This window comes from Scyliorhinus torazame, chromosome 25 (genome assembly GCF_047496885.1).
Source record: "Scyliorhinus torazame isolate Kashiwa2021f chromosome 25, sScyTor2.1, whole genome shotgun sequence".
NCBI lineage: Eukaryota > Metazoa > Chordata > Chondrichthyes > Carcharhiniformes > Scyliorhinidae > Scyliorhinus > Scyliorhinus torazame.
Window position 1 is genome coordinate 38,685,113 of NC_092731.1, and position 19,771 is coordinate 38,704,883.

The window sequence follows — 19,771 nt, forward strand, 5'->3', positions numbered from 1 at the left end:
GGTTTACAAGCTCACAGTTAAAAAGGCCTCTCATTTGGATGGATACCCGATGCCGCACATGGAGGACCTCTACATAAGTCACACGTGGCTCCATTTGGAGCTAGACGCGACATCCAGAAGGTTTATGACCATTCATTCCCATAGGGGCCTCTACGAAAATACAAGGTTGCCGTTCAGGTTGTCATCAGTTTATGCAAATTTTCAGAGAGTCACGGAGAGCGTCTTCCAAGGGCTTCCACAGCTGCCATTTACTTGGATGTTGTCCTGATCACCGGAGCCACCGAAAAGGAGGACCAGAGCAACTTGGAGGAAGTCCTCTGGCTTTCTTTGGCAGGTGTCCGCCTTATGCAGGGCAAATGCGTTTTTCACGCAAGAGGCCATGTACTTAGGGTACCGGGTCGGCAGGTGCAGATTGCACCCAATGGAGGAGAAGCTACTGACAATCAGACAAGCCCCCACGCCCAACAAAGCAACCAGACTGCGGTCGTTCTTAGGACTAGTGAATTATTATGGGAAATTCATCCCAAACTTGGCGACCATCCGAGCACCACTGCATGCGCTATTGAAAAAGCAGCGGGATTAGAACAAAGAACAAAGAAATGTACAGCACAGGAACAGGCCCTTCGGCCCTCCAAGCCCGTGCCGACCATGCTGCCCGACTAAACTACAATCTTCTACACTTCCTGGGTCCGTATCCCTCTATTCCCATCCTATTCATGTATTTGTCAAGATGCCCCTTAAATGTCACTATCGTCCCTGCTTCCACCACCTCCTCCGGTAGCGAGTTCCAGGCACCCACTACCCTCTGCGTAAAAAACCTGCCTCGTACATCTACTCTAAACCTTGCCCCTCTCACCTTAAACCTATGCCCCCTAGTAATTGACCCCTCAACCCTGGGGAAAAGCCTCTGACTATCCACTCTGTCTATGCCCCTCATAATTTTGTATACCTCTATCAGGTCTCCCCTCAACCTCCTTCGTTCCAGTGAGAACAATCCGAGTTTATTCAACCGCTCCTCATAGCTAATGCCCTCCATACCAGGCAACATCCTGGTAAATCTCATCTGCACCCTCTCTAAAGCCTCCACATCCTTCTGGTAGTGTGGCGACCAGAATTGAACACTATACTCCAAGTGTGGCCTAACTAAGGTTCTATACAGCTGCAACATGACTTGCCAATTCTTATACTCAATGCCCCGGACAATGAAGGCAAGCATGCTATATGACTTCTTAGGGTACCGGGTCGGCAGGTGCAGATTGCACCCAATGGAGGAGAAGCTACTGACAATCAGACAAGCCCCCACGCTTGGTCATGGAGGGCACCGCAAGAAGAAGCGTTGGCTAAGGTGAAGCAGCAACTGTCGTCGTCAGGTTAGTTGACCCACTATGACCCCTCAAGGCCTTTATTGGTCACTTGTGATGCCTCCTCATAATGGATTGGGGCAGCGTTATCCCACCGTATGTACGACGGAACGGAGAGGCCGGTAGCCTACGCATCGAGGACTTTGGCCGATGCGGAGCACATTTATGCTCAGGTCGAGAAAGAAGGACTGGCTTTAATTTTCGCAGTGAAGAAATGTTTAAAGGAGACGTTTTATGATCGTAACGGACCACAAGCCATTGCTCAGGTTGTTTAAAGAGGACAGGGCAATTCCACCGGTAGCATCTGCCCGGATTCCAGTATCCCCCAGGCACGCATATCGCAAAGGCAGACGCTTTGAGCCAACTCCCGTTGCCGCCCCCATCTCCACCTGTGGCCGACGAAGTTGGATCGGCCTTACATTTTATGGATACCTTGTTGGTCACCGCCGCACAAGTTGACAACTGGACGCAGAAGGACCCGGTCTAGGCGAAGTTACGCCATGTCGTCTTGCACTGGGTTTGGCAAGGGAAACTGCCTGTGAAACTGCCCCAAGCAGCAAAGCGTGGAGGACAGCAGCCTCCTGTGGGGAGCTCGCGTTCTGATTCCAAATCAGGACAGGAAGGCCATAGTTCAAGACCTGCACAATGGACACCCATAAAATCCCAACAGTACAGAAGGAGGCCATTCAGCCCATCAGGTCTGCACCAGCCCTCTGAAAGAGCACCCTACACAGGCCCACTCCCGTGTGCTATCCCCGTAACCCCACCTAAGCTTTGGACACAAAGAGGCAATTGATTGTGGCCAATCCACCTAACCTGCACATCTTTGGGCTGTGTGGAATCGGAGCACCGGGAGGAAACCCACGCAGACACTGGGAGAAAGTGCACACAGACGTCCATCCAAGGCCGGAAACGAACCCGGGTCCCTGGCACTGTGAGGCAGCTATGATAATCATTGTGCCACCGTGCTAACCCGGGTGTGTCGAAGCTGAAAATGCTTGCCAGCAGCTATGTACGGTAGCCACGTTTGGATGGTGATAGCGAGCGGTTGGCCCAGCAATGCACCATGTGGCGGGAACATCAGAAGCTCCCACTAGTCATGCTCGTCCACCAGACCCTTCCAAGGCTCGATGTTCTTACATAAGAACATAAGAACTAGAAGCAGGAGTAGGCCATCAGGCCCCTCGAGCCTGCTCCACCATTCAATGAGATCATGGCTGATCTTTTGTGGACCAAACACCATAACCCTTAATCCCTTTATTCTTCAAAAAAACTATCTATCTTTATCTTAAAAACATTTAATGAAGGAGCCTCTACTGCTTCACTGGGCAAGGAATTCCATAGATTCACAACCCTTTGGGCGAAGAAGTTCCTCCTAAACTCAGTCCTAAATCTACTTCCCCTTATTTTGAGGCTATGCCCCCTAGTTCTGCTTTCACCCGCCAGTGGAAACAACCTGCCCGCATCTATCCTATCTATTCCCTTCATAATTTTATATGTTTCTATGAGATCCCCCCTCATCCTTCTAAATTCCAACGAGTACAGTCCCAGTCTACTCAACCTCTCCTAGTAATCCAACCCCTTCAGCTCTGGGATTAACCTAGTGAATTTCCTCTGCACACCCTCCAGTGCCAGTACGTCCTTTCTCAAGTAAGGAGACCAAAACTGAACACAATACTCCAGGTGTGGCCTCACTAACACCTTATACAATTGCAGCATAACCGCCCTAGTCTTAAACTCCATCCCTCTAGCAATGAAGGACAAAATTCCATTCGTCTTCTTAATCACCTGTTGCACCTGTAAACCAACTTTTTGCGACTCATGCACCAGCACACCCAGGTCTCTCTGCACAGCAGCATGTTTTAATATTTTTATCATTTAAATAATAATCCCTTTTGCTGTTATTCCTACCAAAATGGATAACCTCACATTTGTCAACATTGTATTCCATCTGCCAGACCCTAGCCCATTCACTTAGCCTATCCAAATCCCTCTGCAGACTTCCAGTATCCTCTGCACTTTTTGCTTTACCACTTATCTTAGTGTCGTCTGCAAACTTGGACACATTGCCCTTGGTCCCCAACTCCAAATCATCTGTGTAAATTGTGAACAGTTGTGGGCCCAACACTGATCCCTGAGGGACACCACTAGCTACTGATTGCCAACCAGAGAAACACCCATTAATCCCCACTATTAGCTTTCTTTTAATTAACCAATCCTCTATCCATGCTACTACTTTACCCTTAATGCCATGCATCTTTATCTTATGCAGCAACCTTTTGTGTGGCACCTTGTCAAAGGCTTTCTGGAAATCCAGATATACCACATCCATTGGCTCCCCGTTATCTACCACACTGGTTATGTCCTCAAAAAATTCCACTAAATTAGCTAGGCACGACCTGCCCTTTATGAACCCATGCTGCGACTGCCCAATGGGACAATTTCCATCCAGATGCCTCGCTATTTCTTCCTTGGTGAAAGATTCCAGCATCTTCCCTACTACCGAAGTTAAGCTCACTGGCCTATAATTACCCGCTTTCTGCTTACCTCCTTTTTTAAACAGTGGTGTCACGTTTGCTAATTTCCAATCCGCCGGGACCACCCCAGAGTCTGGTGAATTTTGTTAAATTATCACTAGTGCGTTTTCAATTTCCCTAGCCATCTCTTTTTTTTTTTTTTTTTTTTTTTTTTTTGTTTTTTGTTCAATAAATGGATCAATAAAGATTTACTTTATTCTGCAGCATAGTTGGATAATCCACTGATTAACATATTCAGACGTTTAACTGGCAGAATCACATGCCTAAATCTATAATCGAGGGATCCTGCATGCAACAAACAAAACAAATGTGAGACTCTCACTCTATAAAATCTGAAAAAGCACCGATAATAGGTTCAATTCCACAATTAACAAAATGTATAAAAGATCAATCTGGTTTAATGCAGCAATTAAATGAGATTTGTAAATTGTGTTTCTCAAACATGACGACTCATTCTTCATTTCACGATTACCAGGTTTCATGTATATGTTCCCTCTGTCAGTTCTCCTTTCTTGAACAGGCACTCGGCTACATGCTGCTTGGTACTTTCTGCTGTCTTTTCTTAGAAGGAATGCCAGTTTGACGGAATTCTTCCCTCTCCTTCAGATATTCCTGTTTACATTCTTCATATAATGCTGAATCTTTATAATAGTAAGTAAGACATTCCTTCAGTGCAGCATTTTCTTTTCTGCATTTTACAACCATTAAAAGGCCCTCTTCCTGGCAGCATTTAGTAAAGGCTTCCACCGTATTTGAACAGAGTTCTTTGGCCTTCTCTCTCACCATTTTGGGGATGAGGACATCTTTCTCCACATGTCGAAGTAGATTCACCTCTTGACTGGCGGGTTCCCCCTAGCCATCTCTTTTAGCACTCTGGTATGCATTCCATCAGGGCCAGGAAACTTGTCTACCTTTAGCCCCATAAGCTTGCCCATCACTATCTCCTTAGTGATAACAATCATCTCAAGGTCCTCACCTGTCATAGCTTCATTTCCATCAGTCACTGGCATGTTATTTGTGTCTTCCACTGTGAAGACCGACCCAATAAACCTGTTCAGTTCCTCAGCCATTTCCTCATCTCCCATTATTAAATCTCCCTTCTCATCCTCTAAAGGACCAATATTTACCTGAGCCACTCTTTTTTGTTTTATATATTTGTAGAAACTTTTACTGTCTGTTTTTATATTCTGAGCAAGTTTACTCTCATAATCGATCTTACTCTTCTTTATAGCTTTTTTAGTAGCTTTCTGTTGCCCCCTAAAGATTTCCCAGTCCTCTAGTCTCCCACTACTCTTTGCTACTTTGTATGCTTTTTCCTTCAATTTGATACTCTCCCTTATTTCCTTAGATATCCACGGTCGATTTTCCCTCTTTCTACTGTCCTTCCTTTTTGTTGGTATAAACCTTTGCTGAGCACTGAAAAATCGCTTGGAAGGTTCTCCACTGTTCCTCAACTGTTTCACCATAAAATCTTTGCTCCCAGTCTACCTTAGCTAGTTCTTCTCTCATCCCATTGTAATCTCCTTTGTTTAAGCACAAAACACTAGTGCTTGATTTTACCTTCTCACCCTCCATCGGTATTTTAAATTCCACCATATTGTGATCGCTCCTTCCGAGAGGATCCCTAACTATGAGATCCTGAATCAATCCTGTCTCATTACACAGGACCAGATCTAGGACCGCTTGTTCCCTCGTAGGTTCCATTACATACTGTTCTAGGAAACTATCGCGGATACATTCTATAAACTCCTCCTCAAGGCTGCCTTGACCGACCTGGTTAAACCAATCGACATGTAGATTAAAATCCCTCATGATAACTGCTGTACCATTTCTACATGCATCAGTTATTTCTTTGTTTATTGCCTGCCCCACCATAATGTTACTATTTGGTGGCCGATAGACTACTCCTATCAGTGACTTTTTTGCCTTACTATTCCTGATTTCCACCCAAATGGATTCAACCTTATCCTCCATAGCACCGATGTCATCCCTTACTGTTGCCCGGATGTTATCCTTAAATAACAGAGCTACACCATCTCCCTTACCATCCACTCTGTCCTTCCGAATGGTTTGATACCCTCGGATATTTAACTCCCAGTCGTGACCATCCTTTAACCATGTTTCAGTAATGGCCACTAAATCATAGTCATTCACGATGATTTGCGCCATCAGCTCATTTACCTTATTCCGAACACTACGAGCATTCAGGTAAAGTACACTTATGTTGGCTTTTTTACCTCTGTTCTGAATCTTAGCACCTCGATCAGTAACCTCTCCTAAGTTATATTTCCTCTTAACCTTTCTCCTAATTTTCCTTGTCGTTGAACCCATATCTTCATGTAACAACCTGCCGCGTCGCTTACCATTAATGTTTTCACTTCCCGTTTTATTCCTTTTAGTATTCCTGGTCCTATTCACTGAGCTCCCGTCAGTCACTGTACCTTGTACTGTCACCCTTTTTGATTTTTGACTCTGGCTTCTCTGCCTTACACTTTCCACTTTACTGCCTTTTGTTTCTGTCCCTGTTTTATTCCCTTCCAACTTCCTGCATCGGTTCCCATCCCCCTGCCACATTAGTTTAAACTCTCCCCAACAGCTCTAGCTAAGACATCGGTTACAGTCCTGCCCAGGTGCAGACCGTCCGGTTTGTACTGGTCCCACCTCCCCCAGAACCGGTTCCAATGCCCCAGGAATTTGAATCCCTCCCTCTTGCACCATCTCTCGAGCCACACATTCATCCTATCTATCCTGACATTCCTACTCTGACTAGCTCGTGGCACTGGTAGCAATCCTGAGATTACTACCTTTGAAGTCCTACTTTTTCGTTTAACTCCTAACTCCCTGAATTCAGCTTGTAGGACCTCGTCCCGTTTTTTACCTATATCGTTGGTGCCTATGTGCACCACGACAGCTGGCTGTTCACCCCCCCTCCCCCGCCGAATGTCCTGCAGCCGCTCCGAGACATCCTTGACCCTTGCACCAGGTAGGCAACATACCATCCTGGAGTCTCGATTGCGTCCGCAGAACCGCCTGTCTATTCCCCTTACAATTGAGTTACAATAGTGGGCACTCATTCCAAATGGTTATATATCCATCGAATGCCGTCCACCACTTTGAAGACTACCATCGAGAAGCTATGCCTCTGATATAGTACCCGTGGCATCCCAGCGGTATTGATTACGGACAATGGTCCCCCGTTTACTAGCGAGGGGTTTGCGCATTTCCCAAAGTCAAATAGGTGAAGCACATTCGGACCGCCCCATAACACCATTCCTCTAATGGTTTGGCAGAACGAGCAGTACAGATGTACAAGAGGGGCATGAGGAAACAGGCCACAGGAACCATTGCCGTTTTTTTTGTTCAGCTACCCGACCACACCACACGACGACCGGATGGGCTGGAAGCTGAGAACCCGCCTTTGCCTGATATTCCCCGATATTAGTGGGAAAGTAGAACAGAGACAAGATCTCCAGAGGCAGTACCACAGCCAACGGACGCAGGGCAGAGGTTCTCGACCAGGGGACATGGTATACGTCCAGAACTTTGGAGACCAGGAACCCTCGTGGGATGGACTGGATGGTGAAAACATGGGAGCGGATGGTGCAAAGGCATGTCGATCACCTCTGGAGCGGAGAGCCTGCGTCATGGTCGGCCCCACCAGATGAGCCATCTTTTCATCCCACTTGCCCGACCCCCAAGGGCCTGGGGGCAACACCCCATCGGGGCCCAGACACAGAGATGCATGAGTGGAACACTCAGTCTGCGACGTGGAGACTCAAGCATCCATGATTTTGGGCGGCAGCCTCACCAGGGAATGGTGGCCAACGCAATCCCCCCAGCCGATTGGCTAGAAAACAACATTCGGGAGGTGCCACTGCAGGAAAAACAGAGCAGCAGGTCTCTTCCACCCTGTACGACAGAGGGACTAGCGGGCTTTTGGGGGGGGGGGGGGGGCGTGGATGTTGTAATCCCCACCAGAGCCACGGGAATGACCCGATCGATCTCCCCATGAGGCTCATGGAGTACGAGCTTCCCCAATGAGGGGCTTGTTAATTTCACAAGATAAAAGCCGGCAGAGGAGGGAACGGGCATTTTCAGATGGTCCTGGCTGGAACTAGTGGTGCTCTTCACTGCTGTGCGGTTTGCTTGCTGTTAGAAAATAAACTTCTTGGACTTACGTTTCGGGACTCCTCATGATCACTATACTGAACACAAATCCTAAATCCTGTGTTCCTGCAAATACTCCTGACCAACATCTGGGGACTTATGCCACAAGCATTGAGAACGAGACTGCAGAACCAATGATGGATGGGCCAAACTGACCCCTGGCCTCGAAGACAGGATACAAAGAACAAAGAAAAGTACAGTTGGGAACAGGCCCTTCGGCCCTCAAAGCCTGCGCCAACCATGCTGCCCGTCTAAACAAAAATCTTCTACACTTCCGGGATCCGTATCCCTCGATTCCCATCCTATTCATGTATTTGTCAAGATGCCCCTTAAACGTCACTATTGTCCCTGCTTCCACCACCTCCTCCAGCAGCGAGTTCCAGGCACCCACTACCCTCTGTGTAAAAAACTTGCCTCCTACATCTCTAAACTTTGCCCCTCGCACCTTAAACCTATGCCCCCTAGTAATTGACCCCTCTACCCTCGGGAAAAGCCTGACTATCCACTCTGTCTATGCCCCTCATAATTTTGTAGACCTCTATCAGGTCGCCCCTCAGCCTCTGTCATTCCAGTGATAACAAACCGAGTTTATTCAACCGCTCCTCATAGCTAATGCCCTCCATACCAGGCAACATCCTGGTAAATCGCATCTGCACCCTCTCTGAAGCCTCCACATCCTTCTGGTAGTGTGGCGACCAGAATTGAACACTATACTCCAAGTGTGGCCTAACTAAGGTTCAATACAGCTGCAACATGACTTGCAAATTTTTATACGTTGTGCTCTATCGAATCTCATGCACCAGCCTCCAATTCAAGATTACTGAAACATGCCAGCCAATTTTCAAATTCATTCAGCAACTCACCTTCCACCCCTTCTGTGGCCACGCCCAGGGATATACTCTGCCTGGTCCCTCTCTCCCTAATCTGTCAGGAACATCTCGTCCTTGATGGGGTAGCACTGCTGCCTCATAGCGCAGGGATCCGGCTTCAATTCCGGAGTTTGCACGTTCTCTCCCGTGTCTGCATGGGTTTCCTCCGGATGCTCCGGTTTCCTCCCACGGTCTGAAGGTGTGCATGTTAGGTGGATTGACCATTCTAAATTCCCCCTGTGTGTCCAAAGATGTGTAGGTTAGGTTCCGGGGTTATTGGGAGAGGGCAGAGAAGTGGTCTTGAGTGGAGTGTTCTTTCATAGGGTCGGTGCAGACTCGATGGGCGAAATGGCCTCCTTCTGCATTGTAGGGATTCTATAAAAAGATGTTAAGATCATACTCACATTCTGTCGTAGTTACCTCACTAAATATAAATTACAGGTGGTACAAACTGCTGTGGAGTTGAACACTGTCATGTGTGGGTCCCTTTAAGAAAAGTGTGTTTTATTAAATGGCTGCAGTGATGTCAGTGTGTGGGTGGAGCTGGAATGTGATTCTGTCTTTTACCATGAAAACCTGTCTTGAAAAACCATGCTCTCTAAAGTAACAGATGGGGAAATGAAGTGTACTTATAAGTTTATAAGACGTAGGAGCAGAATTAGGCCACTCGGCCCATCGAGTCTGCTCCGCCATTCAATCATGGCTGATATTTTCTCATCCCCGTTCTCTTGCCTTCTCCCCGTAACCCCGAATCTTCATATTAATCAAGAAAACCCCTTGAACATGAACACCATATTTGTACTTGGGGTGCTGTTACCTGTAGGGCTACATACCAAGAGCTGGAAGGTGAAATCAGCCTCAGTAGTTCTTTCTTGGAACACATGAACCAGGGGCAGGAGGCGGCAATTTAGCTTCTCGAGCCCGCTCCACCATTAAATACGACCATGGTTAATCTCATCCTGGCCTCACCTCCACCGCCCTGTCCGTTCTCCATAACCCAAATTAAAAATCTATCTAACTCCTCCTTAAATTTACTCACTGTCCCAGCATCCACCGCACCCTGAGGCAGCAAATTCCACAGATTCACAACCCTTTGGGAGAAGTAGTTTCTCCTCAACTCTGTTTTAAATTTGCTCCCTCTTACCCTGAGACTATGACCCTCATTCCAGAATACCCAACGAGAGGAAGCAACCGCTCCACGTCTACTTTATCCATGCCCTTTATCATCTTGCATACCTCAATTTGATCTCCCCTTATTCTTCTAAACTCGAGAGTATAGGCCTAAACTGTTCAATCTCTCCTCATACGACAAACCCCTCGTCTCTGGAATCAATCTGGTGAACCTCCTCTGAACTGCCTCCAATGACATTACATCTTTCCTCAAATAAGGGGAACAAAACTGCACAATACTCCAGGTGCGACCTTACCAATACCTTTTAGACTTCCTTACCTTGATACTCTATTCCTTTATCTTTAAATGCCAACACTCCATTTGCTTTCTTTATTATCTGCTGTACCTGGCTGCTAATTTTCTGTGACTCATGAACGAGCGCACCCAGATCCCTCTGGTCCGGAATGAGTTGTTTCTTTGCAGGGGTGGAAGGTAAGGGCGAGCACTGTTCAGGGGGTCTGGGCATCCATGTTGCACATGTCCTGGTCTTGCCCCAAGCTTGTGGGTTTTTGGGTCTCCTTCTTCAGCACCCTGTCGGCGATTCTTAAAGTTGAACTGGAGCTCTGTTCTTTAGTGGCCACCTGTGGGGTGTCAGACTCGCCGGAGCTGCAGACGGGCACGGGGGCCGATGTTCTGGCCTTCGCATCGCTGATTGCCCGGAGGCGAGTGCTGCTGGGGTGGAGGTCTGCATCTCCGCCCAGTGCCTCTGTGTGGCTGGGAGATCTGACGGAGTTCCTGTACCTCGAGAAAGTCAAGTACGCGGGAGGGGAGCAGTTGAGCGGCTTTATCGGAGATGGAAGCCGTTTATTGTGTATTTCAAGGAGCTGGTCACTGTTAGTTGCTAAGGGAGGAGGTTAAGTTTTGTGAGGGGTTAGGGCAGCACGGTAGCACAAGTGGCTAGCACTGTGGCTTCACAGCGCCAGGGTCCCAGGTTCGATTCCCCGCTGGGTCACTGTCTGTGCGGAGTCTGCACGTTCTCTCCGTGTCTGCGTGGGTTTCCTCCGGGTGCTCCGGTTTCCTCCCACATTCCAAAGACGTGCAGGTTAGGTGGATTGGCCATGATAAATTACCCTTAGTGACCAAAAAGGTTAGAGGGGATTATTGGGTTACGGGGATAGGTTGGAAGTGAGGGCTGAAGTGGGTCGGTGCAGACTTGATGGGCCGAATGGCCTACTTTTGCACTGTATGTTCTATGTCTATGTTTTGGGGATTGTATGGGTGTATTGGTGTTTTATTCTGTTTTGTTGTTTTGTATTACGTAAAAGATGGAAAAATTGAATGAAAATATTTTTTTTAAACCAATATTTATATCTGAGAGTAAGAGAGCGGAGGGAATACTTGCCAAGCTAACTATGTCCAGTGCCACAATTACTTGGATCTGGGGAGAAAGTAGCTGGTGAACCTCATCATCCAACTTCTGCTCTGCCCACTGAGGAGAACAAAAACAAAGATGAGTTCTGCAACATAACAGACCATGGTTTGGATAATAATTTAAAAGAGACTGTGTAAATCATTGCTGAAATCGGTGAAGGAAACATTACCAATTAACAGTGTTCTCTGCACCTGCAACCCTGCTGGAATTTCTGTACAATGTGTTCATAGAACATACAGTGCAGAAGGAGGCCATTCGGCCCATTGAGTCTGCACCAACCCACTTAAGCCCTCACTTCCATCCTATCGCCGTAACCCAATAACCCCTCCTAACCTTTTTGGTCACTTAGGGAAATTTATCATGGCCAATCCAGCTAACCTGCACATCTTTGGACTGTGGGAGGAAACCGGAGCACCCGGAGGAAACCCACGCAGACACGGGGCGAATGTGCAGACGCCGCACAGACAGTGACCCAGCGGGGAATCGAACCTGGGACCCTGGCTCTGTGAAGCCACAGTGCTAACCACTTGTGCTACCGTGCTGCCCCAGGGAGAGCACTCCCAACATACCCAGGGCAAAGAAGCTGCAACAAAAAAAAACCTTCAGTAGATGCTGGAGTATTCAGCAAAATGAAGAACGGAGAGAGAGAGAGGGTAGCTCCTGAAACTGGGCACCTTCCCATACCTATTCAGTATTGTTGGAGGAATTAAAGCGGAGTCCTGGAGACTGTGTTGAGGAAAAGTCTTTACTTGCTGGAGATAAAGCTGCTCAGGCCTGAACGCTGCAGGTTCCGACGTGTCCGTGACTCTCCCCGATTGTACATTGCAATGACCAGGTATACTGTCTGATGTGGTAAAGTTCCACATTGATACGTTAATTGTTTTTACTGAGTTGGATAAATGTCGCAAAACTTAATGTTAACATATCGATTTGTTTTACTGAATAACAGATGGTTCGTATAATCTCATTAAGTACAGACATTGTTTGAAACAGCCCTGATAGTTGCATCTCCAGACGATTCCTGGCCCCTATCTTTCACCTGAGGACGGAGCAGTGCTCCGAAAGCTCGTGTTTGCAACAAACCTGTTGGACTTTAACCTGGTGTTGTAAGACTTCTTACTGTGCTCACCCCTGTCCAACTCCACATCATGCCTATTTAGCATGTCAAAGGGTTGTTCTAGCTATGATGTGGTGTTAACGGCCTCCCCTTAATGTTCGTCCGGAGATAACGATCTTTCTTGGATTTTTGAGTAGTCTGCCTCAGTCCCTGATTGTTTTGCTAATTCAAACGGGTTTTTCAGTCTTTTGCCATTGTGGATGTAGATGGCCTGTGCCGATTGCTGCCTGCCTGGAGGTCTGACTTGCTTTTGTACATTTATCCCGCGATTAAAACGAATGTGAACGGACAAGTGAATAAATATATACATAAAAACATGGTCCCCGAATGCTGCAATGGCATCACCTCTCATTTTTCTAAACTCGAGTATAATCAGCTGCAACAAGCATTTTAAAAATGTGTTCAAGGAATGCGGATATCGCTGGCAAGGCCAGCATTTGTTGTCCATCCCTACTTGCCCTCGAGGGGTTGGTATTGAGCTACCTTCTCAAACTGCGGCAGTCTATTTTGTAGCGGTTTTGTACAACTGAGCGGCTTGCTCACCCCTTTTCAGTCAAGAGACAACCACATTGAGAACCAGATACCAGGGGCGAAATTCTCCAGAAACGGCGCGATGTCCGCCGACTGGCGCCCAAAACGGCGCAAATCAGTCGGGCATCGCGCCGCCCCAAAGGTGCGGAATGCTCCGCATCTTTGGGGGCCGAGCCCCAACCTTGAGGGGCTAGGCCCGCGCCGGACGAATTTCCGCCCCGCCAGCTGGCGGGAAAGGCCTTTGGTGCCCCGTCAGCTGGCGCGGAAATGACATCTCCGGGCGGCGCATGCGCGGGAGCGTCAGCGGAGGCTGACAGCATTCCCGCGCATGCGCAGTGGAGGGAGTCTCTTCCGCCTCCGCCATGGTGGAGACCGTGGCGAAGGCGGAAGGGAAAGAGTGCCCCCACGGCACAGGCCCGCCCGCGGATCGGTGGGCCCCGATCGCGGGCCAGGCCACCGTGGGGGCACCCCCCGGGGCCAGATCGCCCCGCGCCCCCCACAGGACCCCGGAGCCCGCCCGCGCCGCCTTGTGCCGCCGGTAAGGTAGGTGGTTTAATCTACTCCGGCGGGACAGGCATTTTAGCGGCGGGACTTCAGCCCATCCGGGCCGGAGAATCGCGGGGGAATGCCCGCCAACCGGCGCAGTGCGATTCCCGCCCCCGCCGAATATCCGGTGGTGGAGAATTCGGCAACCGGTGGGGGCGGGATTCACGCCAGCCCCCGGCGATTCTCCAACCCGGCGGGGGGGGGGTCGAAGAATCTCGCCCCGGGTCTCAGGCTGTGCCATTCTACAATCACCCTTCTAGCCGAACCTTCTCATTTTACTCCCTGTCTTCTGCCTGATTCTCTTCCTCTCCCAATAGCCTTGCTCTGGATACAAGCCCTCCATTTATTGGAGCAGTTCGTTGAGCCACCTCAACATTTTCACCTTCTTGTCTCAGTGAATTCTTCCTGACCCTCAGTTCTTGTGAAGCAGAAAGCAGTGCCCAAAGGAAGCAGGCACACTTCGAAACACAACAATCTGCAAGGAGCTGGTGGGTTGTGTGAGGGGTTGGGGGGGGGGCGGTCATATTTCTTCTCAGTCACTATCCAAAATGGTTTCAAATCTTCCCTTGCCAAATTTCTGCCTTTCTCATTTATTATTGTGTCATTTAAATACTGCAGGAAAGGATGTTCTGGGGCCGTTGCTGTTTGTCATTTTTATCAATGACCTAGAGGAAGGCGCAGAAGGGTGGGTGAGTAAATTTGCAGACGATACTAAAGTCGGTGGTGTTGTCGACAGTGCGGAAGGAAGTAGCAGGTTACAGAGAGATATAGATAAGCTGCAGTGCTGGGCTGAGAGGGGGCAAATGGAGTTTAATGTAGAGAAGTGTGAGGTGATTCACTTTGGAAGGAAAAACAGGAATGTGGAATATTTGGCTAATGGAAAAGTTCTTGAAAGTGTGGATGAGCAGAGGGATCTAGGTGTCCATGTACATAGATCCCTGAAAGTTGCCACCCAGGTTGATAGGGTGGTGAAGAAGGCCTATGGAGTGTTGGCCTTTATTGGTAGAGGGATTGAGTTCCGGAGTCAGGAGGTCATGTTGCAGCTGTACAGAACTCTGGTACGGCCGCATTTGGAGTATTGCGTACAGTTCTGGTCACCGCATTATAGGAAGGACGTGGAGGCTTTGGAACGGGTGCAGAGGAGATTTACCAGGATGTTGCCTGGTATGGAGGGAAAATCTTATGAGGAAAGGCTGATGGACTTGAGGTTGTTTTCGTTAGAGAGAAGAAGGTTAAGAGGAGACTTAATAGAGGCATACCAAATGATCAGGGGGTTAGATAGGGTGGACAGTGAGAGCCTTCTCCCGCGGATGGAAATGGCTAGCACGAGGGGACATAGCCTTAAACTGAGGGGTAATAGATATAGGACAGAGGTCAGGGGTAGGTTCTTTACGCAAAGAGTAGTGAGGCCGTGGAATGCCCTACCTGCTACAGTGGTGAACTCGCCAACATTGAGGGCATTTAAAAGTTTATTGGATAAACATATGGATGATAATGGTATAGTGTAGGTTAGATGGCTTTTGTTTCGGTGCAACATCGTGGGCCGAAGGGCCTGTACTGCGCTGTATTGTTCTATGTTCTATGTTCTATGTCCCGAAGCGTGGTACATTGGCGAGACCGTGCAGACGCTGCGACAACGAATGAACGGACATCGCGCAACAATCACCAGGCAGGAATGTTCCCTTCCAGTCGGGGAACACTTCAGCAGTCAAGGGCATTCAACCTCTGATCTCCGGGTAAGCGTTCTCCAAGGCGGCCTTCAGGACCCGCGACAACGCAGAATCGCCAAGCAGAAATTTATAGCCAAGTTCCGCACACATGAGTGCGGCCTCAACCGGGACCTGGGATTCATGTCGCATTACATTCATCCCCCACCATCTGGCCTGCGAAATCCTACCAACTGTCCTGGCTTGGTACAATTCACACCTCTTTAACCTGGGGTTACCCCATCTCTGGATCTGTAAAGATTTAATCACCTGCTAATGGTCGCATTCCAAGCATTGTTTGGCATCTTTGAATTTATCTATATATGTGTTTCTGGAACAGACCTCTTCATTCACCTGAGGAAGGAGCCGCGCTCCGAAAGCTAGTGACATCGAAACAAACCTGTTGGACTTTAACCTGGTGTTGTAAGACTTCGTACTGTGCTCACCCCAGTCCAACGCCGGCATCTCCACATCATTTAAATTTGCAACAGTTTAAGATAGATATACCTTTTTATAGATAGGCTGACCACATGTTTGCCTGTTAACTATTGTTGGGTCAAAATCTTGGCACTCTGCAGCAGTTCAAGGACTATTTGGGACAGGCTAACCGGGCCAGTGATGCCCACATCCCCACCAAAGAATAGAACAAAGGCTATTAGTTATCAATCAATTCACATCAGAATTGTTCATCCTTCAGTTCGAGTGTCCAGTCACACTGCATAGAACCACTGGATTATATCTATTAGCACCAACCATGTCTGTGAATTGGTTAAAGAAACAAATCAAAATAAAATATCTTCACTTCTGTGTGTTTCTAACCCTGACATTTGGAGGCTCTCCAAGCCGCTTGTGTCCGGCTTGGTGACAGCGAAGGCTGGAGGTCATTGTCCGAGATTCATGGTCCTCCAGAGTATTTCCAGGCTTTGATTTTAATGCCAGATAACATTCCCTCTCTCACACTCTCCCTCTCTCTCACACACTCATACTCTCACACACTCACTCTCTCCCTCTCACACACACCCTCTCTCACACACACTCTCTCCCTCACACACACCCTCTCACACTCACTCTCTCCCTCTCTCTCACACACTCTCCCTCCCTCTCACACACTCACTCTCTCACTCTCACACACACACCCTCTCACACACACTCTCTCCCTCTCTCACACACTCTCTCCCTCTCTCACACTCTCCCTCTCACACACTCACTCTCTCCCTCTCACACACTCACTGTCTCCCTCTCACACACACCCTCTCTCACACACGCTCTCTCCCTCACACACCCTCTCTCACACTCACTCCCTCCCTCTCACACACTCCCTCTCTCCCTCACACACACCCTCTCACTCTCTCTCCCTCTCACACACCCCCTCTCACACACACTCTCTCCCTCTCTCACACACACTCTCCCTCTCTCACACTCTCCCTCTCACACACTCATTCTCTCCCTCACACACACTCCCTCTCACACTCACTCTCTCCCTCACACTCTCCCTCTCTCACACTCATTCTCTCCCTCTCACACACTCTCTCCCTCTCACACACTTTCCCTCTCACACACTCTCTCTCCCTCTCACACTCTCCCTCTCACACTCCCTCTCTCCCTCTCACACTCCCTCTCTCCCTCTCACACTCCCTCTCTCCCTCTCACACTCTCACACACACACTCTCCCTCTCACACTCACTGTCTCCTTCTCACATTCACACTCTCCCTCTTTCACTCTCTCCCTCTCACACACACTCACTCTCTCTCACACACCCTCACATACACTCTCCCTCTTTCACTCTCTCCCTCTCCCTCTTTCACTCTCTCCCTCTCCCTCTCTCTCTCACACACACTCTCCCTCTCTCACACTTTCCCTCTTTCACTCTCTCCCCTCACACACTCTCTCCCTCTCTCTCACATTTTCTTGCTCTCTCACGTCTCCCTCTCTCACACACACTCTCTCCCTCTCTCATACATTCTCACCCTCTCCCTCTCTCACACTCTTCCTGTCACACACTCACACTTTCTTTCTCTCACACACTCACACTCTCTCCCTCACACACTCACATTCTCCCTCACACACACACTCCCCCTCAGACTCACTCTCTCCCACACTTTCTCCGTATCACACTCTCCCACACTCATGCATTCTCTCCCTCTCTTACATGCTCTCCCTCACTCTTCCTTTCACGAGTCTCACAAGCTCTCCCTCACTCACGCATTCTCCCTCACACACGCACGCTCTCTCATAGCAGGCGCTCTCACTCGCGGGTACACATTCACACCCTCTCCCTCTAATTCACACTCATTCAGTCTCCCTCTCACACTTTTTTTTAATCCATTACTTTCTCAGAGTTACAAAGCCAGAGCTCCGAGTGTGGACAGGGGCGAACCCCTAATCCAGCTCCTTGCCTGCTCCAGAAACCAATTCAACTGAATCCAATTTCATGGTCTCCACAATAGAGACATACCAGATCCAGGCATTACACCTGATCCCACGCTCATCTTCGCCAAAAAGCCCTGAAGCGATCCTCTCACACACTCTTGCTCACACTCTCCCTCTTCCTCTCTCACTCATTGTCTCCCACTCGCAACACTTTCTCACTCTCTCATTCAGTCTCTCACACACTCTCCCTCCCTCTCGTGCGCACACTAACTCACTCACTGTTATCAGTCTCCCACAGTCTCCCACCCTCACGCGCACAAACTCACTCTCTCACACATACACAAACTCCCCTTCTGCCCCTTTCACACATTCACCCTCTCATTCACTCTCTCACACATTCATCCTCTCACTCACTCTCTCACATATAAATATACTTTCCCCCATTCTCTCCCCAGCACTCTTACTGCCACCAATGAACCCTGATTGTCAGAGACTGTTTCTCTCTCACATAGGCTAATCAGCTCACGCATGGACAAACCTGGTGAAGATTGAGCCTTGCTGTATCTTTATCTAACTCCGTGCTGTACCTGTCCTGGGAGTGTTTGATGGGGACAGTGTAGAGGGAGCTTTACTCTGTATCTAACCCCGTGCTGTACCTGTCCTGGGAGTGTTTGTTGGGGACAGTGTAGAGGGAGCTTTACTCTGTATCTAACCCTGTGCTGTACCTGTCCTGGGAGTGTTTGTTGGGGACAGTGTAGAGGGAGCTTTACTCTGTATCTAACCCCGTGCTGTACCTGTCCTGGGAGTGTTTGATGGGGACAGTGTAGAGGGAGCTTTACTCTGTATCTAACCCCGTGCTGTACCTGTCCAGGGATGTTTTTTTTTTCTTATAAATTTAGAGTACCCAATTAATTTTTTCTAATTAAGGGGCAATTTAGCATGTTCAATCCACCTCCTTGCACATCTTTGGGTTGTGGGGGCGGAACCCACGCAAACACGGGGAGAACGTGCAAACTCCACACGGACAGTGACCAGAGCCAGGATCGAACCTGGGACCTCGGCGCAATGAGACTGCAGTGCTACCGCTGCGCCACCGTGCTGCCCAGTCCTGGGAATGTTTGATGGGGGCAGTGTAGAGGGAGCTTTACTCTGTATCTAACCCCGTGCTGTATCTGTCCTGGGAGTGTTTGATGGGTCCGTGTCGAGGGAGCTTTAATCTGTATTTAATGACGTCCTGTACCTGTCCTGGGTGTGTTTGATGGGGACAGTGTAGAGGGAGCTTTACTCTGTATCTAACCCCGTGCTGTACCTGTCCTGGGAGTGTTTGATGGGGACAGTGTAGAGGGAGCGTTACTCTGTATCTAACCCCGTGCTGTACCTGTCCTGGGAGTGTTTGATGGGGACAGTGTAGAGGGAGATTTACTCTGTATCTAACCCCGTGCTGTACCTGTCCTGGGAGTGTTTGATGGGGACAGTGTAGAGGGAGCTTTACTCTGTATCTAACCCTGTGCTGTACCTGTCCTGGGTGTGTTGGATGGGGACAGTGGAGAGAGAGCTTTACTCTGTATCTAACCCCGAGTTGTACCTGTCCTGGGAGTGTTTGGTGGGGACAGCGTAGAGGGAGCTTTACTCTGTATCTAACCCCGTGCTGTACCTGTCCTGAGAGTGTTTGATGGGGACAGTGTATAGGGAGCTTTACTCTGTATCTAACTTCATGCTGTACATGTCCTGGGAGTGTTTGATGGGGACAGTGTAGAGGGAGCTTTACTCTGTATCTAACCCCGTGCTGTACCTGTCCTGGGAGTGTTTGATGGGGACAGTGGAGAGGGAGCTTTACTCTGTATCAAACCCCGTGCTGTACCTGTTGGGAGTGTTATCATGGGATGTAAGCACTGCTGGCTGGACCAGCACTTATTGCCCATTCCTCATTGCCTCGAGATGGTTGTGGTCAGCCACCTTCTTCAACCATGGAGGTGCATTTTGTTTTTAGGAATTCCAGGATTTTGACCCAGCGACAGTGAAG

The 19,771-nt window shown here is 48.8% G+C and overlaps 1 protein-coding gene across 1 annotated transcript; it reads right to left on the bottom strand.

The window, feature by feature from the left end:
• Positions 1 to 4,071: 4,071 nt before the first annotated feature.
• LOC140402493 (COX assembly mitochondrial protein homolog) lies at positions 4,072 to 4,743 on the bottom strand. Its single transcript, XM_072490327.1, has one exon. It carries the CDS (start codon positions 4,682 to 4,684, stop codon positions 4,427 to 4,429), a length of 258 nt encoding a protein of 85 aa, XP_072346428.1. The 5' UTR covers positions 4,685 to 4,743; the 3' UTR covers positions 4,072 to 4,426.
• Between the last annotated feature and the right edge of the window lie 15,028 nt (positions 4,744 to 19,771).

What these genes read in the sequence shown, in the direction of transcription:
- LOC140402493 (XM_072490327.1), bottom strand. Translation starts at nt 4,684, where the DNA reads ATGGTGAGAGAGAAGGCCAAAGAACTCTGTTCAAATACGGTGGAAGCC.